General features: G+C 35.3%; 1 protein-coding gene across 1 annotated transcript in view; it reads left to right on the top strand.

Moving 5' to 3' along the window:
• Positions 1-25,109, top strand: part of SESN3 (sestrin 3) — a 72,231-nt gene extending 47,122 nt beyond the window's left edge. Inside the window, exons 4-10 of the mRNA XM_066370980.1 lie at positions 1,251-1,433; positions 5,474-5,710; positions 6,380-6,554; positions 12,487-12,605; positions 13,444-13,634; positions 15,627-15,771; positions 17,344-25,109. Coding sequence (XP_066227077.1) covers positions 1,251-1,433; positions 5,474-5,710; positions 6,380-6,554; positions 12,487-12,605; positions 13,444-13,634; positions 15,627-15,771; positions 17,344-17,430 — 1,137 coding nt within the window. The 3' untranslated portion in view covers positions 17,431-25,109. The remainder of the gene's footprint in view (positions 1-1,250; positions 1,434-5,473; positions 5,711-6,379; positions 6,555-12,486; positions 12,606-13,443; positions 13,635-15,626; positions 15,772-17,343) is intronic.
• The last annotated feature ends 308 nt before the right edge of the window (positions 25,110-25,417 follow it).

Genomic DNA, 25,417 nt, shown 5'->3' with positions numbered 1-25,417 from the left:
AATTTTCACTAAAATCATTTTCCATATTTAATCTCTTGTGATTTAAAGACGCTTGTAGGGGGCCAAAGTAATATCCCACACGTTTTTGGTTTTGCTCTTGGTATCTTGTTTTTATTCATATAAAACAAGTTTTGACATTTTATTTAGTCATTTGATCTTGAAAATAATGACTATTTGGCTAACTCAGAGGAAAGTATCAGTCAGCACCAATGGGGACTCTGGATAAGAATTCTTAAATGAATTCTAATACTTTTAAGTACAGTATTTGTACTAGTTACCTAGTTAATTTGAAGGAGGAGAGAATTATAAATTGGGATGATGGGCAGCAGGACTGGGAGAGTAGAGGGAGAGTGCTACAGTTGTACCATTACCGAGAACAAGAGGAATAAGAATGTGATGCAAGTGCTGTAGTTTTGGAGATTTAGACCATTGGGGCTGGCAGAGCTAGCAGTTAGCTGGGAGACAGCAGATTAGTTTTGCCAAGTTCAATTTGATTGTCTTGTTTATGCTTCACTGAAGTTTTAAACACAAAAAAGGGCAGCATTCTATGTTTTATTGAATAATGAACTTGACCAAGAATATAATGTTAGTTTCAGGTTTTGATGACAGTAAGGCTGAGAGCAGACCCAGAAACTAAGAAAGAAACAAGATACAGAAAGCAGCATAAAACAGCACTATTTTACTGAGAAGCAGCCCTGAGGAAAGGAGCGGTGAAAAGTTTGCTTTGTGCAGATTTACCAGATTGTCAGTATCAAAACTAGTTGTGAATGCATAGGAAGGAAGAGGGTCAGTGGTCTTCAGTTTCTTCTCAATACAGTGATGTGCACAGAGAAGACTGATGTCACAGTTACACAAAAGGCAATAAGAAAATTATCTAAATGATCATGCATTCCAAATTGGTGAAAGACAAGAGATTTTATTGCTTTAAATAGAATACAATTGACCATAATGAAAGAGACATGTATTTTCTTAAAAAGAAAGTGGCTTCTAAGTTGACTTGTGCCAACTTCCAGATGAGGAAGTAATTGGCTTCATGTGACAATTTATGTGTTTATAGAAGCTTATCAGCTTCATGTATTGCTTCAAGGATCTATGGCATCATTGTGTTGGAAGTTTAGAAAGAGGAGAATTCAATAAGAAAAGAATTAATGGCTATAAAAAATTATTCCATCTATATTTTTGTTTAGAAATAGTACACTAAGATAAAACTCTACCATGATTGTTTTATTAACTAACTCTTTGTGTTTTAGGCTGCAGCTAGACATCAGTGTTCTTACTTAATAAACATGCATGTGGATGAATTTATAAAGACAGGCGGTATTGCTGAGTGGTTGAATGGTTTGGAATATGTACCACAAAGACTGAAAAATCTTAATGAAATAAATAAGCTGCTAGCACACCGACCCTGGCTGATCACGAAGGAGCACATTCAGGTACTGGGTGTTTCTTTGAAATAAAAAAGATATTTACTAATGATTCTGAGTTAATTTTTTAGCTAAGTATTTTGTGTAAGACTTAATTTTTAAAATTTGCATATGAGGAACTTGAAATATAAAACAGGATATCAATATATGTAGAAAAAAATTGAGAAAGTCCATGGGTTTAATTTAAGTGTGAATGAATGCTTCTATTTAAGTAATCAGTAATTAGCTTCTACAAGAGCTTAAGTGAGTAGCTATTAGAAAAGTTGATTTCTATTTTCATGCAGTGGGTAGAATAAGACACCTCCGTCCTAGTCTCTACGCTGTTACTCAAAAGTTTGTGACCTTTAGCAAATTAACTTCCATAGGCCTCACTGGTTCCCCTGCTATAAAATAAGGGGCTTAGATTAAATGAGTTCTAAGCTCTGTTCTAGTTCTAACATTTCATAGTTTTAAAGTTTTCACAAAATGATTTTTCAAATAAAAAGTAATTTGCCAGCTGGTGTGTGAATGCTTAAATGCTTCTGGAGGCTAGAGCTTGGATGAGAAATAGAATTGTGATTGACTAAAGAGATTGACTACAAAAGGAACTTCCCTGAAAGGCCCAGGGGTGAGGTTGTTATATAAAACATCCTGCACACTGTGCTTGGCACTTGGTAACTAATAAATAGGAGCTGCCACCTAAATTAGTATCAGCACAAGCCCTAGGTTTTTAAAATCTCTGATTCTAATGCATTGAGATGTCCTTTTTTTTTTAATCCTTGTATTAGACTACATTTTTGTTAGTTATTTGCCCAGGTAAAACCAAGCTTCCCTTTTGTCAATCTCGGTATACTCAGAATCTGTGAAGAACAATTCTGTCCTGACGTTTATGTTCTGGTTTGAGAATATATTAGTTAGATAAAGCAATTACTCATTTTTTTGTGTCACATGTTAATTACTTTTTGTCAGAAACTTTGATGGGTCTAAAAAATAGACACTGCCCTTGGACATACTTGGAGTCTAGAGGAAGAGAGACAGGGAGATGATGACAGTAACCACAGCGCAGTAGTGTATGAATGTATGAGTAAAGAGATTGGGGTCAGGAGGTTTCCCAAAAGTGGTGACATTGAGCTAGGTCTTGAAGAATGATTGGGAGTTTTCAAGTAGAGGAGGACATTCCAGACAGAGAGCAGAGTATGAAAAATGATGACATGTTGGAAAAGTAGCTAAGTAATAGCTCCAGGTTACTGAAGTGGAAGAATGGTTATGTAAGGGGGAGGACAAGAAATGGAAAGACTTGGGATCCTATTGTATGACCCAAGGAATACTGTTTTACAGAATTTGTGTTTTATCCTCAGAAAGTTATGGTTTCCAGAGTTATGTTATGATACCTCACAGGGTGCACAAGACAGTCCTTTACAATGTTAGGAAATGTATGTGTGTGTATATTCTTATGTCATTCTTTTATACTTTGTTTTATAGTATTAGCATTATAGTACATATATATAACTAGTCTATATAAAATGCTATAGTTTATAAGTACATACTCATTTATAAATAAATGTATGTACTATCAGAAGATGGGCCCCCAATTTTTACTGTCAGAAATATATGTGCTCAAAAGAGCTTAGAGATCACTATGGTAAAGACTCAAGACTCATGAAAGGTGACCCGCCCTGATAGCTCGGTTGGTTGAAGCACTGTCCCAAAGCGCAGAGCTTGCCAGTTCAATCCCAGGTAAGGGCACATACAGGAGCAGCTCAATGTTCCTGTCTCTCTTGCTCTCTCTTCCTTTCTCACTAAAATCAATATATAAACATTATTAAAAATAATCATGAAAAGTTTTGAGCTGAGTTGTAATATGAGCATATTTGTTGATGCAGAAGGTAATTTACCAAATGGTACAGACGAGAAGCAGTGAGGCCAGTCATAAAACAGTTGCAGCAATCCACCTGAGAGATGAGTTTTTAAAGCCATAGGATGATGAAGGGGAGGGGTCAGACTATGTAATTATTCTGCATAAGAATTACCAGGACTTGATGACTGGCAGAATGTGAGGGTGGAAAAAGGGATGGGGCAGGAGAATCACTGTAGGGGTTTTACCTTCCTGACTGGGCAGAAGGCAGTGCCATGAGAGGGAGTTCATACACAGTCCCGAGAACTGAACACTGTGACATCCATGTAGTGATATCCAGTTACCGGAAGAACTGCAGGTCTATAGCTCAAAGTAAAGGATAGAGCAGAAATAAAACTGGGTAGTTATTTACAGACAAGCAGAGGTCAGGTTGAAGGAACAAGTGACCCATCCAGGGAGAAATTGTACAAGAAAAGAAGATCTTGGGTAGAATGGGGCAAGCCGGCACTGAAGGCAGGTAGACAAAGAAGGAGGCTGCTAGGGAGATGGAGAAAGGCCCATTTCAGAATAGAAAGGGTTCAAAAAATAGTGAAATTGCTGAAGCCAAGGGGAATGAATTTCAAGAAGGAAGTAAGGAAAATATAAATTCTGCAGAGATCAAATAGGATAAGGACTAAAAAGACATAGTCAGAAAATAGCTTTAGGAGTTTGTGAAAGAAATCAAATTATAATAAATAAATTAATATGAAGTGAGAAATTTGAAATGATGAATACTGGCTATCCTTTCAGGTGTAATGGCAATCCAGCAAAGAGTGGCACAAGCTTTGTAAATTCTACCGATCTTTTTAGAAAGCTCTTGGGTGGTATTATCAAAAGCTGTAAAAATATTATACCTGTTGCCCTAAAAATCCTTTCAGTAATTGTTTCTAAAATGTAAACAATCCTATAGCATAATGTTGCTTTTTATAGTAATAAGTAAAAATAATTTAGAGACAATTTGCCTGTCTGACAGTAAGGGAGTGGAGAAGCATTCTGTACATCATTTGTGGACCATGTAGCCCAGGCTTAAACAGTAATATGAAACTGTAGCCTCTCAAAATGAACATGTCAAAATGTGAAGTTTGAAAAGCAGAACAAAAGAGATGTACTATGATTATATAATTATGCTTATAAAAATAAAGGAAGAAATGTAATAGTTATATTAAGGTGATAGAATATGACTGAATTTTCCTTTTCTTTTTCCTGAACTTTCGGTAATATATTCTGCCTTTGTGTGCATGGGCATGTGGGTGTGTAGTTAAATAATGAAGAATAAAATGAAAGCAATTTTTTGGTTTTGGTTTTTAGCTATGAAGTGAGCCAAATGAAAGTTCTAGATTTGGAGGGAGCAGCAGGACACACACAAACACACACACACATATGCACACACTCACCAAGAAGTAGAGACAGAAAGTGAAGAGAACAAACACTGTTAGGAAAGAATCCCTGATGAGTTACCAGATGGACTTGGCCCTTGGAAAAAGTGGGGATGAAGAGATTGCTGTTTCTCATGGCTTCACTGCGATTCCGTCATTCAGCTGGCATATCAAGTCCAGTAGCATATGAAAAAGTGCTTTGAAATTTTTTAAGTTTTTATTCACATGTGACACAGGTAGTATTCTACAGTGTAGGGTCTTTCTCCATCAGAGAAGATATCTAAAACTTAACAGTGTTGAATTACTGAATTAGATTTTATGTGGTTTTATGAATGGTTGTGCTAGGTGATCTTTAATGCTCCTTCTAGATATAATGTTCTTGGATTCTTTAAAATATCTTATTAAAATAACAGAATAGTTCTTTAGAAGCAGAAGTTCTATTATATTTAAACACACACACACAGGGTGGGGCAAAAGTGGGTTTACAGTTGTGAGTACATGAAACAGTTTATTCTTATATTATTCTGCACTAATTATTGTAGTATTTTCCATAGTAACAATAATAGATATATATATGAATTTAGAAGAAGCCGCAACAAAGTTATATTCCTAGGTTTGATAGTTTTAAAGTAACATTGTCTGACCAAAGCCATATCTTTAATATATGAAATGCTTTTAATTTAAGTTTAATTACTATAAATAACACATATGAAATTTGGTAGATTTTCCATGCTTTCTAAAATTGCTTTGTAGCATTTTATGATTTTCAGTTTTACTCTTGATTTGCTTTCTCATTTCAGAAACTTGTCAAAACTGGAGAAAACAATTGGTCTCTGCCTGAACTGGTGCATGCTGTGGTCCTGCTGGCACATTATCATGCTTTGGCAAGCTTTGTTTTTGGTAGTGGCATCAATCCAGAGAGAGATCCAGAAATCTCCAATGGATTCAGGCTAATATCAGTCAGCAATTTCTGCGTTTGTGACCTTGCTAATGACAACAACATAGAGAATGCATCCCTTACAGGCAACAACTTTGGGGTCAGTTTTCCTAACTCACTTTACTCTTTTGCCTTTAAACTTCCTAACAGTAAAAATAAAAATTTCACCTGAGAGAGTTTATTCTCTGATTAAACAGGATATATATACTTGAAATGTTTTAGCATCGTTTTTGTTACTAGAAAGTTTTAACCTATACCTGAAGTTATGAGTTATCTCAAAAAGGCTTTTACAGCAGATAGATATTAGTACAAATCACAAAAACTAAAACGATACATTTTAGTGATCCTGGGCTTTTAATGTTAGACCTTTGAACAGTAGATCCTAGAACAATGTATCTTTGGTCTATAAGATGCTAGAGCAAGCAATAGAAAATATATCTTATGACAGCAAAAATTTTAAAATTTGAAGCTGTATCATTAAAAAAAATAAACCATAATATAATTTAATATATGCCAAATACTGGAATTCTAGATTAAATATATCTATATTTACAAATTTGCTATATTTATAACTGAAGCAAAAACATCATACTTCTGAAAATCTTTGAATCTGTCATGTAATTTTCTTTGAAATTAGTAGAAAACCCACTTAGAAACTTAAATACAGTACTTAATCCTCTGTACATAATAAGACGACGTTGGGGGGGAGGCGTTTACTGGAACAATTTTTTAATATTAATAACACCAACATTATCTTACCTGGCTCCAGATTGTAGATTCTTTAAGTGAGCTGGAGGCCTTAATGGAAAGAATGAAAAGGCTTCAAGAAGAAAGGGAAGGTGAAGACACATCTCAGGAAGAAATGACCACTTGTTTTGAGAAGGAGAAGAAAGAAAGTCTTTTCGTTGTTTCTGGAGATACTTTCCATTCATTTCCTCATTCAGGTGCCTTTTTTTCACTGGCTTTTAATTGTTCTTGCAACCCTGACAGACCACCTTTGGTATTTCCCATGTGGATACGTAGCAATGATTCTGGTACCATGTTCCTCTTGATTCATTCCCTTTCTCTGCCTTGTAGATCATATACCTGATGTTTTTGCTGCCTCTCTTCTGTTGTTATATCTTTGGATAAATTTCAGATCCAGTTGGGAGAAACTTCCAACTTTGAGGTCCATACTCTATCCTAGATAAAATGTTATTCAAAGATCAGTTGCTTATAAAGTTAGATAGGAATATTTAATTCAGTCTCTCTACTTTTGTGATTTTTTAATGATAAGTGACATCCCATTTCAATAGATAGAATTTAAAAAAATAGCTTTGCTTTTTGTGTGGGTGGGGAGTGTGTAGGAAGATTGTTCTCATGCTGCTGTTTTCCAGATTAGTTCTAAAATTACATTGCACTTGCATTTCTTTGGAGAAATCTTTGGATTTTATAAAGATGTATTAGTTGGGTCATTTTCTTAGATTGAACTTGGAGGAATGTTATACATATTTAAATATAGGCTTCTTCACTATAGTCTTTAAAACACATTATTATCTAATACTTCGAGATTTTTAAATAAGAGGGAAACTTTTTCAATTAGAACTAAAAAGATATTGAACATCACATAGTAAATGTTATTAAAATAGCATAGACTCTGTAGAAAGCTTAAACCCTTCTAAGTCATCAATCTACATAACAGTTATTTTTAAGATAGAGTTGTTCCATTCTGGTTTATAGGGGTCTTCGAAATGACCAGTCTTAAGACTAATCAGACTCATCAGTCTCATAAATTCTGAAAGTGATTGACCAACTTGTTTGTTAACTTCTTTTTTAAATGAGAGAAGGAGAAATAGAGAGACAGGCTCCCTCATGTTCCCCAGCCGGGATCCATCTGGAAACCCATCAATGCTCAAGTATCAAGCTATTTTTAGCACCTGAGGCTGATGCAGTCACACCACCTGAGCTATCCTCAGCACCTGGGGCCACGCTTCAATCGAGCTACTGGGTGCAGAAGGGACATAACTTGTTTGTAAACCTTAAACATAGCATCAACCAATGGCTCGCAGAAATTTTACCAGGAAAAACAAAAACCCCTTTAACTATTTCCCCTGTTGCTCTTTTTTTTAATGAAAGATCTTGTCTACAAAATTGAATATATTAAGTTACAGTTTCTCAGAGCTTCTAACCAGGAAGAAACCCCCCAGAAGAATCTTGGTGTTGTAGTTATTTGTTTATTATTTCATTCCACAAAAATTTATCAGGTACCCCATATAGTCTCAGCACGATGGTAAGTAGATTTTCAGCCTAAATGAGACATGGTTTTCCTACTTTCTGGGAGCTGTCATTGCTTGTGGGGAAGAAAGAAATCACTACAATACAGAGTAGAATATGGAAGGTTTACGAGCCTAGAAGAGGACCTTGACACCAGTCCTGGTGGGGAGGAATATGGACAGAAGGGGTTCCTAGAGGATGACTTTCTCCAACCATTTGGCTCTAAACTAAATCTTAGAGTCTTGAGTGCAGGGGAGTCAGGCAGTGGCTGGGGGACGGGAACTGGTGGTAAACAGCATCCAAGCCTGAGCCAAGGCATGACTGTAAGGAAATAGGATGTTTGCTTCAGGAACAAATGGCTATGTTGTTAGGATATAAATCATGAGGTAGGTGATGTGAAAAGGAAACTGTTTAGGTAGATGAGTCTTATCCTGATGATCTGATCTGTCTAACCATAAGGAATATATTAGCTGCCATAGTTTGGACATTTGGAGTTGAGATGTCTATAAAACATCCCGTCTGGAGCTGTCTTGCACAGAGCTTCTCAGATGTTACTGGGTATGGGTGTTACTGGGGAATTTGGCTGAAATGCAGATTTTGATTCAGTCCGTCTGGGTAGGACCTGATAGGCCACACTGCTGTCACAGCTCCAAGTGATACTAATGCTGCTAGTCTGCAAACCACACTTGGAGTAGCAAGGGTTTGGCAGATAGCCAAAATTCAGGAGAGGGCTTCAAGCTCAAAATAAAGTATTGGAAATCGTCAGCATGTACTGTACTTTTCGCTCCATAAGACGCACTTTTTTCCCCCAAAAGTGGAGGGGAAAATGCCCTTGCATCTTATGGAGTGAAAAATACGATATTTTATTAAATCTTTTAACACATCATTTAGTTCAGAATTTTTTTTTTTCTCCTTAAAACCCTAGATGTGTCTTATGGTCAGGTGCATCTTATGGAGCGAAAAATACGGTAATTAGGGGTTAAAATTTAAATGTTGATTGTAAAAATCATCCAGCGAGAACAAATGGGGCAAAGAAAAATAATGAGCCTAGGGTAAAGCTTCTAGGTAAACTCCTGTTTTAAAATGTAAACATTTTTGTTAAGGTTACTAATATCTATTTGCTTTTAGACATTACTTTTTAAGAGCTCTGAGATCACTAGAGCTTAAAATAGGGGTCCCCAAACTATCCGGCCCCCGCTGCACTTCCGGAAGGGGCACCTCTTTCATTGGTGGTCAGTGAGAGGAGCATAGTTCCCATTGAAATACTGGTCAGTTTGTTGATTTAAATTTACTTGTTCTTTATTTTAAATATTGTATTTGTTCCCGTTTTGTTTTTTTACTTTAAAATAAGATATGTGCAGTGTGCATAGGGATTTGTTTATAGTTTTTTTTTATAGTACGGCCCTCCAACAGTCTGAGGGACAGTGAACTGGCCCCCTGTGTAAAAAGTTTGGGGACCCCTGGCTTAAAAGATACAAATGTTCTATTTTTTTAGGGGTTTTTTTTATACTGAAAATCTATTCTGGATCATAGTCTCTACCTTCTTAGACCCTTAAGCAGAGATTACTGCCTTCTAAGTGAATTTTTAAATAACAAGTCTTACACCCTAGCCAAATATTTTGTTCTAATTTTAACAGAAGAAGTTGTATCATCTGTAAATCATTTGAGGAAATAAATGATTTCATTATTTACTCTTAAACATTCCCAGTACTAAATTTGCTGGTCATGCAAAGATAACTTAGAAAAACGACTCCATGCAGTGGCTACTTGAGTCGTTTTTAATAAACTTACCGTGGTTTAAAATAGAAATAGAAATTAACTTTTTCCTATAAAAAAATGTCTTGGTTTGACCAGTGTGCTAAAGCATTCTAGATTCCATGTAGAAATTCCAAAAATAGTTTTTCAAGTTCTTTGGAGAAATGATATGTTTAGAATGTTATCCAGGAGTGGTATTCTATAGCTTGGTAGCAGAGTTAACTAGTATTTATTGTTTTTTGTGATATTGGTTAGAAAGGTGTTTCATTACTGTAATATAACATTTTCTGTATTTCTTAATTGTTACTTCTTTGGGGGAGAAGAATGCAGAATGTGTGCAAAATACTATTTGCTTTGAGTTCAGACTGAAATATTTGTTTAGGTAGAATTAAAATGAAAGCTGTAGATTTGTTGATCAGAGCATTAATTTTAATTTTTTTAACATTTAACTTCTTCAGATAAATTTAGGGAAAAGATACCTGTGATTTGAGTGATCTTTGTACATTTCTTTCAGTGGACGAAATTGTCTAGAAAACACGTCTTGGTTGACTCCAAATTTAAAAAAATGATTGAATGGATAGTATTTGTAGGATAAATGTTTATCTTATCCTGTTAGTTACTATTTATGGTTTATTTAAAGATGTTTAAAAGTCATATGACAACATGAAAGTTTATATGAGCAAAACAAAAACTAACATCAAAGTCAAAGGGACCAGCTAAGTAATAGTCAACTCCAGCATCGATATTTGGCAGATGAAACCACCAGGGTGTATGGAGGAAGGATCACTTCAAGAAAGAAAATGTTTTACAGAGCTTAGTTATCACTCACTGTTCTTGGTTTAATTTTACTTTCACTCCATAAAACTCCTAGCTTCATAGCAGCCTCAGCAATCGCATTTTACAATTTTTGCTTCATTTCCATTGATTATGTGATGGACTGAATTAATCAAAGCATAACCTCATTGGTAATTGTTAAGAGATAAGTCATGAAAAACGCCACTTACACAGCAATTCTATTTACCCTGAATAGAGTGCTGGAGCACAAGGAGACAGCAGAGTGGTTGGCTGATAGGCTAGGGAGAGCCTGAGACTTCTCTTCAGAGAACTGAAACTCACTTCAAAGCTTCAGAGCAGTTTCAGTAGTTTAATGTTTACAAGTTATTCACATCATCTCAAACTAATCCACATTGCATTTCTTACTGATGCCTCGTACTGGCAATGATACTAGTAAAACTTACAGTTAGCTTACTTATTTCTTAAGTAGGTGTTCCTGTTAATGAAACAAACAAAAAATAAAGAAGTACACATCACTGTACCTGGTCTATAGTAAGAACTCAACAAATGCAAGTCTCTTTATGTGTAATAAAGAAGTTAGGTAAGAATTTCAATAAAATACAGTATTTCCTAAGCTGGGTAGGCTGGGCACTTGATCTTTCTTGCCATTATCATGCACTCTAATTAGTTCATGCTAGTGACCCAAAGAAAGGTTAAAACTTGTGAGAAAAGGATACTTTGTTGAGAGGCTTCTCATGAAATAGCAAAGATTAAAGATAATGAATACTAGTCTACCAGATCTTTTGATTAAATTACTGTTCTATAATTGCACTTGTTTTTTAAGCCTATCAACACTGTCCAATTAAGAATTACAGTTTTTCATAATGCTATAAAATTGTTTTATTAACTATTTAGCATTTATTTATTAAATACTAAATGTATTTAATATTAATCAAAATATTAAGAAAGTATTGTTCTTTGCATGGAAGGAGCTTTTTTCCCATTTATTTTGAAAAAATGTATGTTTATTTTTGAGAGCAAAGGGTGGTAAATAAAGGTTCATTTCCTTTTGGTCATTGAAATCAGGAAAAAGTAATTATAAAGACTAACCTAAAAAAGTGAGTTAAAAGAGAATTATATTTAAATCAAATTAACTCAACATGCATTGGGTTTTTACAATTTCTCAGTGAATTTTTTTTAAGGTTTTATTTATTTATTTTAGAGAAGGGGGAGGGAGGGAGGAGCAGGAAGCATCAACTCCCATATGTGCCTTGAGTGGGCAAGCCCAGGGTTTGACCTCAGCATTCCAGGTCAACGCTTTATCCACTACGCCACCACAGGTCAGGCCTCTCAGTGAATTTTTAATATTATCAAGTATGAAGAAGTTAGCTGTCTTAAGATATTATTGTAATAATGCCACTTTGATAACATTTCATTCATAATCTCATCAGCACATTGTATGTTATATATCTTTTATTTTCATGTGGACAGAAAACACACAAATCTTAGGTATAAACTTAGTGAATTTTCACAAACAGAGCCTTCCTGATAACTAGCAGCAAGTCAACTGAGAATAACAGTGTCTCCCAAAAGTCTACTCTCCTCCCTGTTGTGTTCCCTTCCCAGTCCTTCTCCCTCTGTGCCTCTCAATAAACTAAAAGTAAGCGTTCCCTGTGAATACATACAAATGCAACACCATCTAATTTTAACAAAATCTACCTTGATATTAAATTCAATTAAAATAGTCTTTCCCTTCATCTCTTCCCTTTCCCCACTTCATGCCAAGACAGATAAAAAACTGAAGCTTTATACTCAAAGGTCTGTGCTATCATTTTCTAAATGAGCTACTACTATTTAGGTATTTCAATTTGGTCAATTTTTTGACTAACTACAGTTAAATGTTAAGATGGCCATTACTTGGTAATGAACTTGTATTCAAAACTTCAGCAATAGATAATTTATATGAATTTAAGCCATGTAGTCAGTATTGTCATTTGGAAATCTGTGGAAAAGCTAAAAAGTGAAGGGAAATGGAGGCATTTCATTGTCCTGTGTACAGTTTCTTAATGCTAGATTGATTGTTACTGTCCTTAGATTTTGAGGATGACATGATTGTAACATCTGATGTCTCCCGATACATTGAAGACCCTGGGTTTGGGTATGAAGACTTTGCCAGAAGAGGAGAAGAACACTTGCCAACATTCCGAGCTCAGGTAAGAGAGGTCTTTATTTCAGGGAAACTAAAGGGTAAATACTGTTCAATGGTGAAATGCTGAAATGTAAATACATTGATTTCTAAAGAAATTATTATTAGCTCAGTTTAATAGAGCCTATAAATCTTTTTATTTAATCTAGTTTTCAGCCTAGTCTAATTTGATGTCCCAATAGATGGATTATTTCAACACTTTCCCCGCTAAGAAGGCAAACAACAACACACACACACAAAAAAAACTGCTTTATTCAGCTACTTCCATTATTACATAGTAGTTGTATAATATTCATACCATTTTGGGGGAGGAACATAGCAGGGAAGTGATGTATCACATTTATAATAATAAAAAAACATTTTGCAATAAGATCAGAAACCAGTAGCTAATGGTTTTAAGAGCTATTCCCTCCCCAACCCTAGAAAAACATAGTCACAATGGTGATGTGACCCCTAAAGGGAGTATAAATTTGAATCAGTTCAAACTTCTTTGCACCTGTTTCAGATGATGTACCAACTGTTCATATCACTGAATAGGTTTGGTCACATGGGAATAGTCCAAGATCTTCTGGGGTGTTTCCAAATACAGGGGTAGTTTGCATAGTACTTGACCGCAGGAAGTAGCCAGTTTATAACCGACATGTTAAACCCTGAACTTCATTGAGGAAACGATATGGCACTTCAATCTACACACTCATGTGAAGGCTTGTTTGTAATGCCAAAAACTTAGAAATAAATTTGAAATATCTTGACTTATTTGCTTAAGTAGTTATAGTTAATAGAAACCTACAGTTTACTTATATGAAGAATGCCCATTTTGTAATGTATTCATTTTATTCTTTTAGGACTATACTTGGGAAAATCATGGGTTCTCCCTGGTGAACAGACTTTATTCTGACATTGGACACCTTCTTGATGAGAAGTTTCGCATGGTCTACAGTCTCACCTATAACACTATGTCCAGCCACGAGGATGTTGACACAACCATGCTGCACAGAGCTTTATTTAACTATGTTCACTGTATGTTTGGAATCAGGTATGTTCCTTGTGGAGACAGCTTTATACATTCCTAAATGAAAATTCTGACATGAGTCTTACGTCTGTCCTGTTTAAGAAGGTATAGTGCTGGGGAGAAAATATTACATGTGGGCTTCTGATTTAAAAAAAAAATTCTATTTGATAGAAAAACATTATTCTATAGTTAGCTGTTATGAATCTTAACATGCATACGTAAATCCAGTATTATAAATAATTTACTAATGAGGGCAAAAAATATTAGGGATCATTTGAGATATGATAAAATCAGACTCAGTTTAAGAATCCTTCATGGAAGAATTAGAAGTTAAAAACCATATATTGTATTAGATCACTTTAATAAATGCTGGTTTGTTAGTTAGTTTTGAAGGAATGGTAATTAGGGTATAAATAAAACTAGGGTAGATTCTACCTTCATAAAGCTTGCATAAGTTCACATAAGAACACGTCAGTGTAAACTAATAACCTCTAAATTTTAAAAATTAGCATTGAGAGAACAGTGAGTGAGATTGAATGGTCCAATGAGGAAAGCTTTTTGTTTGTTTTTGGAGAGTGTGCCTTTTTGAACTGGTTTTTGAAGTCTTTTATGGAGATACATTTGCAGAGAAAGAAAGCCCCCAGTTATGAATGCATTCAAGTTGACCCTGTACTATATCTTTTATGATATGTATTAGAAAGCCTTTAGGAAATGGAATTAGAATTTAATTTGTTAAGCAAAGTAGTTTTTATCATTTTAACTAAAAAAAACAAAAACAAATTTCCTGGGAAATCAACACTATTATAATTGTAAATAATAACTGCTTATTTAACATCCTACACAATAAATTGTCACAGAACCATCACATTTTAAAACATAGATATTATACATATCTAATTAAGAAAAGTAAACACCAATAGAATTTAATTCTGTTGTGTTAAATGTTTATTATACTCATGACAATTAATAACAAATGTTATGGTGATTATATTTATCTATGGGATGCTACTAAATAAACCTTATATAAAATCCTCAAGATACTGTTTTTTAACCAAGTTAAGTATGTTCGGGTTAGAAATTAACTGGAAATCTAGAAGGGAAATTCCACAAACCCCAGTTCCTGCATTCCGCCCCATGTCTGCCTCTGCACCCGATCACTCTGGCTCCTCTCGTCTTCTGAAGACTCTTGTTCCAGCCATCTCTCCTCTCCAGCGTGATCGCCTTTACTCTGTTTATTGGATCTTTGCCATCAGTATGTAAACATGCTGTTATTTCTCTCATCTTTAAAAAAATTGTTTCTTCATCCTTCTTTTCCCTCTGGCTGTGGCCTCATTTTTTTGCTCCTATGCACAGCAAATCTCTTTGAAAAAAATTTTGTGTATTTACTGTCACCATTTTCTCATCTCGCATTCTCTCTTGAACCTACTACCAGATCAGGCATATACACCTCCTTTGCTAACACAGCTGCCCCCCCGAAAGTCACCAGGGACCTCTGTAGGGCTGTTGCCGGTGGTCAGTTTCCACTTATCGTCTTGTTTCCATCAGCAGCACTGGGCACAGTTCATTACCGCTCCTTCCTTCAAACACTTGGCTTCTGCTTAGGGTTTTATCTTGTTCCTTCTGGTATTTGCTCAAATGTCAGCCTCTCAGAGAAGCCTTCCTGCGCACCCCATCTAAGCTCACAGCGCCTCTCCTAGCCCCGTTTCATTTTATCTCCATGGCAGTTATCACTTTCTGACATACCATGTATATCTTCTTAATGTTTTGTTTTTATTTTCTCCAGCAGAATTTAAATTCCAGGGGCCAGGGATTTTTGTCTATTCTGTTCGTCAGCAGTATCTACAAGAGTACATGGAGATGTACATGGCTCATAAAAAGCACTCAATGAATATTTTTAGATTACTTAATTAGTGAGCTTTGCTATTTAATTACTAGACAATAAATGTCTCTGGTACAGCTTTAGAAGTCAGAAATTTTGATGTTGTGATTATATAGCTGTTGTCATATTGCTCATAGGTATGATGACTATGATTACGGAGAAGTTAATCAATTACTTGAACGAAGCCTGAAGGTTTACATTAAGACAGTGACCTGCTATCCTGAGAGAACTACCAAGCGCATGTATGATAGTTACTGGCGTCAGTTCAAACACTCAGAGAAGGTGTGTTTCATGACTAAACATTATACCATAGATAGATGTTCAATATAAGAAGTAATGATTGTGAAAAATTATGCATGAAAATATTAGTGTTGTTAAAGAAACAGAAGTGCATTTTCTGGCCATCTTTTGTGCAAATATTTTCAAATTCAGTTTTATTAAAAATTAACTAAATTTTGGTTTTTTATTTTGTCTATTGTGGTGTACAAAGTAAAAGTTTAGCATTGGCCTTTAAAAATTGGATCTGAATTGGTATTTTTGAAGTACATTTGGGAACTGTCTATCATTCTAACAGTTAATAAAAATCAAACCTACTGAGATGTTAAGTGTAATTGTGTCTTGGCCCAGAGGGCATATCCTTTCAGAGATTTTTTAACGGTAGCCTTTAGAGTTAACCTATTAGAACAATAGTTTCTCATTCCAATTTAGTAATTTTGTATTTTGACAATATAATGCAGGATCTTTGAGTTGAATATATTATTATATAAAAATATTTCTTTGGAGATAGAGGAATCATTATTTAATAATTAATAAATACCAAAGATCCTACTAACGTTGTAGTGTAAAAACTGGCCTTAACTGATCTAGGCCTTCTGACCTTTTAGTCCAAGAATCTTCCACTTATCCCACTGTTTCCAAGCTTGAGAATAAAATATCTTTTCAGTGTCCTAATATTCACTAAATAACAGTATGACCTTGACAGAGAACGTTATGGCCTCAATTCCACACGGGTTTTTTTGAAGTCTTAGAGCCAGCACGCACCCGGTAAATACCCATTTTCTCTCCAGGATCTTTCCTGCGGGAGCTTTATGCCCTGTTTATATGTTGGCAGTGGATTTTTTTTCTTTACCAGGTTACATCTAGAAATTCTCTTCACTCAAAATATATCCAACAATATGTCCAACTTATCAAAAATTACCAAAATAATTTAAATATAATGTCATAATTTTTGTCATTCATTTTGAGAATGCATGAGTATTCCTTTTAACCTGTCAGCTGAGAAGTACTACCCCACAAAAGTTAGGTGCTTGTTCACAAGCTATCTAAAAGACTCTAGAGAGCTACACACCTAATGAGAGTCAGACTCTCATCACAAACTGCTGAGAGCTTCAGATGTTCACTTCAGTGTCCTTTCAAGTAAACAGTAAAAAATATTTTTAAGGTTTTCAAGAAAGAAGCATAGGTTACAAGAAACATAGGGCTGATTTTTAGCCATATAAAGTTTTACAATGGAAGAAAATATAATTTGTAGAAAAGTTGTAATTTATAAAAATTAGTTTTACTTTATACCCAAAAGATTAATTGTCTCTAAGTAACATATTCTAACAAAGCTGTTGGAATTGTTAAGACTTTAGGGGTCATCTTTATCGCTTACCAAAGCCATTTTTATAAATAATCTTCTTACGAGTGTTACATCATGTACATGCATGACTATGCCCAGGCATGTGTGTTTGTACCTATGTCTACATACACAGAAATACCTTTGTGAATGTCCACTATATAAATATATATATATATATAAAGCTTTTCAGTTGTAAATAATGGTCAGTGGATTTACAACCCTTTCATTTCTAGGTTCACGTCAATTTACTTTTAATGGAAGCGCGGATGCAAGCTGAGCTTCTGTATGCTCTTCGCGCCATCACCCGCTATCTGACCTGAAGCAGCACCCAGGGCACATGTCGTCCACGCGTACAGACCTTTCCATACTGATATACATCAAAAGCTGTTTGTGATGGAGCATCGAAAATTATTCAATTCTCTGTGTCAAAGTTTAGCCGTTTTTTGGGGGCGGCTGTAATGTGCAATGATGTGTTTTCTTTTTCTTGATGCTTAACAATACTAACAATGGCAGAAATAATACTGAGGAGCACTACTTTGCATAGTTTATAGTTGGGTTTTTGAAAACTGGTCATAAATCAGGAACCTGGTTTGTTACTGCTTCACTTCAGCGCTTTGGGGTTTGTGTATATGTTTATTTCTCTCCCCTACTTTTTTGTTGTTGTTAAATAAGGAAAAGCGCTTACAATCTGCTCCAGCAATTCTTTATTCAGATATTGGAATTCAGCAAAGAATAACCTCCTCTGGTCATTCTCAACTTTCGTGTTGTGTCCCTAAATCTGGTAGAGGAAAAGCATGCGCTGTTGAACTAAGCTGCTTACAGGACGCATACCTGTGTTCCCAGGAGATGATTTGTCAGGCACTGTTTGTTTTTCTGTTTTTTATTTTGTTTTGTTTTTACTGCTATAGACGATAACGTGAAATGTGATACAGCCATTGTCCATAATTTAATGTGAAATTAATCATGATGAATTCTATAGCATGCTACTGAAATGCCAAATTCAGCTATTTTCTTTCTCTTCTGAAGCAGAAGCTTCAGTTTCCGCAGCAGATGTACATATTGAGAGTGGAATTATGCACAGCCCTTTCCATCCCTGACAGTACCCTCAGTCCTCCTGAGTAACCAGCGCCCGGTGCTGCTCACAGTCCTGCAGCTGGCGCAGTCAACTCACAACCACACAGGCTGACCAAAAACCCCCTTTGCACATCTTTCTCTCCTCAGAGTGTTTTCTATATATCAGTAAACAGAAGAAGGTTAATATACCTGTATTCCTTTCCTATTAAGCTTTTAGAACTTACTTTCTTTTCTTTGCAGTTGACCTCTACATAGAACTTATTTTCCATGGTTTTCCTTATAATATGTTAAACAGTTTATTATTCAAAGTAAAAATTGTGTTTCTATGCATTAATGTGATTGAACAACAACAAAAAGAGTGCAATATGTTAAAAAAAAAATACCAACTAAACTTTTCCCCTATGTCACTGCAGAAGTGTCCTTTAAAACAGAGCCGTAAAGAAATTTGGTTCAGATTTCTTTATTGCACAAGGCTTTTTTTTTTTTTTTTTTTTTTGCCTTCCTGGGATTGAACAGTGTTCCTTTCATAATGCCAAAGTGTCTTCTTCCCCGTAAAAATCTCTTTGGTCGACTGGTTAGAAAAAGATGATCAAGTCTTAGGGGAGGAATCTAAGCATCCAAAAAGTCACATTTTTGCATTGGTTTATGTTGCCTGATTAGACTGTCTTCACAGAGCACAACATTACGTGTTTATAGCTTTAATTTGTGTTACGTTAATGAACCAGTGAAGTGCCTAAAGAGATGCTTACAACTATCCAGCAGGACACGACTGCACGGCTTAAACACTTTTTGGTTAATTAACGGTGACTTGAATTGTACACCACCATGCTAATTTTTTTAAATGGATCCATTTTTTTCATAGTAAATAATACAGTTACAATTTTTTGGTTAGAGTTGCCACAAAGATTTCATTTTAGATTTACTTGTTATATAGGACTTAACTCTTTCTCTCTCTCTCTTTCTCTCATGAAAGAACAATGGACTAGTGTTTTGTTAAATCATTTCCCCCTTATCATTCTTTTCTGGTATCATACAGTATGTTGCTTTCTTTTAGATTTTGACCCAGATAAGAAAATAGAAAAATGACTGTAGCCTATTAGCATAAAGTAGTTCTGCATCTTTGGGTTCCAGGATCTTCTTTGAAAACTTCCATGTGAGGAAAAAAGTGACTAATTTTTTAAAGACAGGGTGGTTTATTTAAAGAGATTACTCAAAGAACTCGTGCCAGAGGTCTTCTGTTTTGTTTATTGCTATGCCATATTTTGGTTTTATTCAATATTACATTAGATAGCTGTGTATTACAAAGAAAGTATGTAGGAGAATGGCAAAACCCAGATAACAACATAAATGTCCATTTAACTTCCCTTACTTTTGAACTTTCGAAGATATATTTTATTCTTGACATTTGTTTGTGTTTTTCAAATAGAATTATTTTCAGTTACAAAGCCTATAGTTTTGTGCAGGTAACCTGTATTCCAGGTTGAGAATGATTTTTATATATTGAAAAGGAGGAGAAATTCTCACAGAACACCATATGAGCTTTAGACCAAAAGGGGAAACAAGGTTGAAGTAACTAAAATGGCCACTTAGTTTTGTGTTGTTTTTTTTTTTCTTTTCCTCCCCAGAAATGTAAGTAGTTGTAGTTTGGGTTATGGAAATACTAGTGCCTTTACTAGATCTCTTTCCTAGCGAAGTTTTTTTGCAGCTCAGCATTGATCTATCTTATCACTAATCAGGAAAGTAAGTTGGCTTAGAACTCTAAACACAAACAAAACAATATACTTATGAACCTCAGTGAACCAGCCTAGAAAAACTGACTTCTGAAGGTGCAGCAGCGCCACTCAGACGGGCGGGCACAGCACTCCGCTTGTGAATACCATTTTACAACGAGTTTGCTGTGAACTTGATCTAATGCAAACTTGAAATTCTGATGCGGTTTTCCAGGGTGGTATTTTTTCAGAGTATTGAATTTACTATGTAGTAATTTATAGTATAGCTTTTTATATTAAAATGTGATATTTTTCAAAGAGCTATCTGGTTCAATTGGTGAAATGATGTGATTATATGAGATGCTAACCTATACCTTGGTCTCACATCGTGCCAAACTGAAATGTGCAAATGTATGTGGAAAAAGCACATGTGAATGTGAATTCTCTAGCTCTGTTGCTTATGATGTTAAAAATTAGTCTAGTCATCCACTGATGTATATGCTTGATCGATGTCTATTAACTTCTGAATTTCAAGTTTTCCCGCTTCGGTCATAGTTCTTAATTTCTCAGATCACCTTTAAAAATATCTAAAGACTCTCCCATCTGAAAGTGAATCTGTTCTTGAACCTCATCCCTTGGCTGTGGGACGGGCCCAGCGGCTGCCTCATTGGGTCCTTAGATTAGATCTCTTCAGTAGACACATGATGGTTACAGGAAAAAAGGCTTTTGAGATGGGACTGCTTATTACCTTCCTCACCTTTTTTGAACTAAGTATACTGTCTCAGTCTCAGGAAGAATCTTTGTCCCACTTGGGGTACTTCTTCAATAAAATATGGCTAATGTGGAATCTAGGGCATGGGCTTGGCCTTTAGTTGTGGCTTAAACCCAAATAAAGGCCACGCTTTGCAGGGCAGCTGTGGAACAGAGAACTCAGTGTAAGCTTTATAGCAAAATCATATTTGAAGCAGAACCCCTATTCTAATTGTGTTAGAGTCTCCTAAAATTTTTCAGTGCTTCTAAAAGCTAATTAAAATTATTCCAGAGCTAATTAAAATTATTTCCACCTTACAGAGCTTTTTTTTTTAATTCAAAAGTTTAGATTTTTATGCCACAGCAAAGTAAAATAATCAGCAAACTGATCAGCAAATCAAGATCTGTACTTAGAAATAGTTCACCACTTTAATGCAGAGTGCGTGCATGTATGATGGTAACATTCCTTTAAACTCTAAGGACAATTCATCAGGGAAAAATAAGTTTCAGTGCATGGTATAAAAGTGATTTGCACTGTACTAGTAAAATGAGGTTTTTGTTTTATGTTGTGTTTAAAGACAATTCTAAATCATTCCTCTGAAAAGCAAGATCTTAAACTCTTTATCTAATAGGACTTTTTCTTTTATGCCAATAGATGGTCTTGCATGGAGTAAACTTATGCAACAATAATGTTATATAAAGAGTATATAAAATTTCCTTAGTAGTATAATTCAACAGCAAGCTGAAAGATGTGGCTATACTGTTCAGATCAAGTTTTAAGTTAGCTAATGTGTATAATCACAACTTATTCTAAGTGGCCGTCATCATCCTTATAATATTCCTCTGGAGACTGAGAATCAAAATAAGTAGTCTTTTCTCAAAGCAGTACTGTAACATGAATGTATTAATCTCAGTCAACAGAAATGCCCCCTGTATGTGGCTAATGCGGCTTAGTTAGCACTGTCTGTTCAGGTGAGACTAGAACAAAAATAGCAGGGTGAAATGGATAACAAAGGTATAGTGTATGTCAAGGCAGAGCCTGGTGAGGAAGGAAAAGGTTTTCAAAGAACACATGGAACATAATTTCAAGAGTGTGGCTGTCCTCAGCATCATACACTTAATATAAAGGAACATCTCCCATTGTGGGAGCTCCTACCTGCATTCAGTCCACCCTTCCTACCTGCTTTCTCTTCCTCCAAGTGCCTCAACCTCAACACGCTCCCTCATCCCCTCCCCGCAGCCCATCTTGGTCTGAATGCCTGTTCACAATCCACACCAAGCATCACCAGCCACCTGCCAATAGTCACCAGCATTTACTTTTCTGAGTCACTTTTTCTCCATTCATTAAGAATATGACTTGATCCTAACTCCCTCTAAATTCCAGCACCATCCATCTATATTTTGGCTAACCGTTGCCCCAGATTTTACTCAGCACCAGTGTAACCCTGTCTATTCCAGATTGTTCTACCCTTTCCCAGCTGCCAAAATATCTTGCTCTCCTCTACCTCATCCCCAAAGAGCCTATAAATTCAGAGTATCCAACCTTTTCATGGATCCACTCTCTGTTGTTCAATAATACTACTTCCATAGTTTAAATAAATCATAGAAAATTTTTGCCTTCTAGTAAAGTAGGACTCTTTATATTTATACATGATACAGAAATTGAACTATTTCTACCATACAGAATTTAGCATCTAACAGGATTTAAAAGTGATTGAATTGCCATTCTAACCTGGATCTGTATTAGGTAATAAATGCTGGTATTAGTCCAAGTTATATGAATGTAAAGCTAATATTCTCCAGCAGTCCAGATTGATCTGTAACCCTTGAGTGGAACAGGAAATCTCTGGCATTCAAATGTGTGGTGTTTCAGACATTTGTTTTATTTGGTGGTATTTGGGCCTTGAAACACATTTCTAATAAAAGGATATATGAAAAGCGTGTTTAGGTGGTCTGACTGGATCACAGAAGCTCATTTAATTATAACATGTTTAAAACATCACAAAATTGACTACACAAGGGTTTGATCAAGCTTTCCTGGGTCAGATGAAGCTTCTCACTCCCATACCTACCCTGTTCTCCTGGGGAGAATGTATGGGATAAAAGGGAATGCATTGACTTTGTCATCTTTATTCCCTGGCTGCACTTAGGTACATCCAGACAGTATCATTGAGGAACCGGAAATGCACAGAGGAGGAGGAGGGAGCAGCAGTTCTTCCTCTCGGGCTCAGTGTAGTTCACAGAAGAAAACCTGTCAGGTTTCTGACATGGGGCGTGTTTATCTATAGATGGCTGTCTGACCTGAAGGTGAAAAGACCACCCAGTTTGGAAGTATCGATTATGATGGTCCATGGTGCTCTCTGGATGCTTTCCACTCCCATTCACAAATAACCCAGCCTGACAGCAGTCTAGTACATGCCTTGGAGGGCCTGGGAATGAATCAATGCCTAGTTAAGAGAAACAATAATGGAGACTGAAGGAATGGCTTTTATTAAATCAAATGTCATAAAGTATTTGTTGTAGCTTTAAATTAATCATGGCTACACCACCCTGAGGTACAGAATTGAAAAAGGGAGAGTTATGGGTTGAGGCAAGAAAGACTGTCTGATTCTCTACAGTGCTTGTGGAAATTTTTGAAATAATGAAATGCATACTAGAAATAGCCTTTAGGACAGGCACCTCATCTTACAGCTCATAGGACATCAAACTTTAGCAAATCTGAATATGATAAGTATAATTTTTTGGTATGTAAATTTGCAAAAACCATCTATTTTCTTCCACCCCTCACTTTAACCTCTGAGAAGTGAATGTACTAATCTTGGTTAGCTGGGTGTATGTGTTATGACACTAACTGAATGAAATGGAATATCCATCTCTTTCTTAATCAGTCTTCACAAATTTTCTACTGACTTCCAAATCTGATAAGGAGGATCAAAAGGTAGGATAAAGGAAACATAGAAGTTGGGTAGCCAAGTAGTTTCTCTGGTAATGTTGAGACTGTTTTCTCCTTTCTGAATTTTACTGGTTCTCTAAAATAAAAGGTAAAAATTAAATGGTACCCTTGTTCATCAAGGAAAGTTATCCAAACTCTATATCTAATACAGATATTTCTTTTGCATTTATATATCTTCCTTGGAAGAAAAATACAAATTTTCCCTTTCTCCTCTTCCTCACATTTACTCTTTTCAGCCTGAGATAAGATAGACACAGAAAGCAAACCACAAGCCAGTCTGGCATCTTTGTGCTAATAGAACAGTGACACCCACAGGCACAGTCTGAGCAAGGTGACAAAGCCCTGTCAGGTGGACTTGGAACATGGCCTTGCTGCTTGGATTAGCTCCTTCACACCTGAAAATAACTTTTCTGGTCATGGAAGAACTGGATGTATCCTTTAGCTTATGAAATAGGATTTGAACTTGAAATCTCTTTTTTTAAAAATCCTGATTTTGCAGGGCAGCTACATGATGAATGTATATATTAAGAATTTGTAGCTGAATTGCACATAAAATCAGATTGCCAACTTTTTGACTTTCAATTTTAGACTTCATTTTATCCTTAAGTTGTGAGCGATATATGTAGCATGCTGTGAAATGTCTATTATAGTTCTTTAATTCATCAGTATTAATACAAAATTATCTTTTGCGTTCCTTGGTACTTTTTATTCAATGTAATCAGAAGCTGTGATGTTTTGCCTTTGTAGTCCTGTGCTTTGTTACTGTAATTTTTTTTTTACGAAGCACGTGACTTTGGACTAATGTGAGGCGGATGATTTTTAAGACTGCTATATATATATATATATAACAGTCTGTATTACTATATAAGGTTTTCAATTAGAATAAGCTTTTATCAAATAGATTATTGATGCAATTTAGGATTTACACAATTTTCATTGTCAAATGGCAGTCTTATATTTATAGTTTGAAATCTGAAAATAGCAAACTTGATAAACAGCCACTTTAAACTTGTTCTGGCAAACCAGACCCTGCTGTAGATGTAGTAGTCTAAGGTAGTTAACCATATAAGCCTTTCAACTCATGCCTTCCACAGGAGTCAGCAGTTAAGGAGATTATAGAACCCATGAAAGCTTTTTGTATGTATAACTAGGTTTTATTTTTCTTATGTTGCTGATTTTACAATTCTGACTAAAGCTGACCTGAATGGATCAGTTTATGTGTAATATTTTAGTGCTTTAATGCCTTTTTTTTTTTTTGGAGGGATGGGTAATATTATTTGAACAGATGCAGAAGGAACTGTTAGTGGGTCAAGACAAACACATTTGAAATAAAGGAACTGTGTATTAACATGTTAACAATTCATAACTGCACTTTTTAATGACATTTTGAAAATCTATTTATAGGTACAGAACAATGGGTTTTGTTAAACTGTATCACATTTATACTTGCAAAAATTTATTTCATTGTTATCAGTAGGAATTTTATTGGTTCAATAAAATTGGCAAAACTGAACCCTGACTATTTGCTTTTGTATATAGATATATTTCTATTTACATTGGAGTAGCATTCTTGCCCGGGTTTATTTCTGCTTGATAATTGAGACTTGCTTTCTAAATGACATCAGAATTGTAAGTCATTTTTTTCCCTTATTTTTTCCTGACCCACAGTTTTCTCATGGCGTTTCTTATATTCACTCAATATAGTAGTAAAATATTGCATTATTATAAATTGGACAAAATATATAGTTATTGTTACCTTTTAAAATATCACTTGTGATCTCAGCAAGAAAAAAGTTCATTTCACTATTATCTCGTTACCAA

Source organism: Saccopteryx leptura, chromosome 1 (assembly GCF_036850995.1).
Source record: "Saccopteryx leptura isolate mSacLep1 chromosome 1, mSacLep1_pri_phased_curated, whole genome shotgun sequence".
Taxonomy (NCBI): Eukaryota; Metazoa; Chordata; class Mammalia; order Chiroptera; family Emballonuridae; genus Saccopteryx; species Saccopteryx leptura.
Note: the sequence above shows the minus strand (reverse complement) of the source record. Positions and strands in the feature narration are given on the sequence as shown.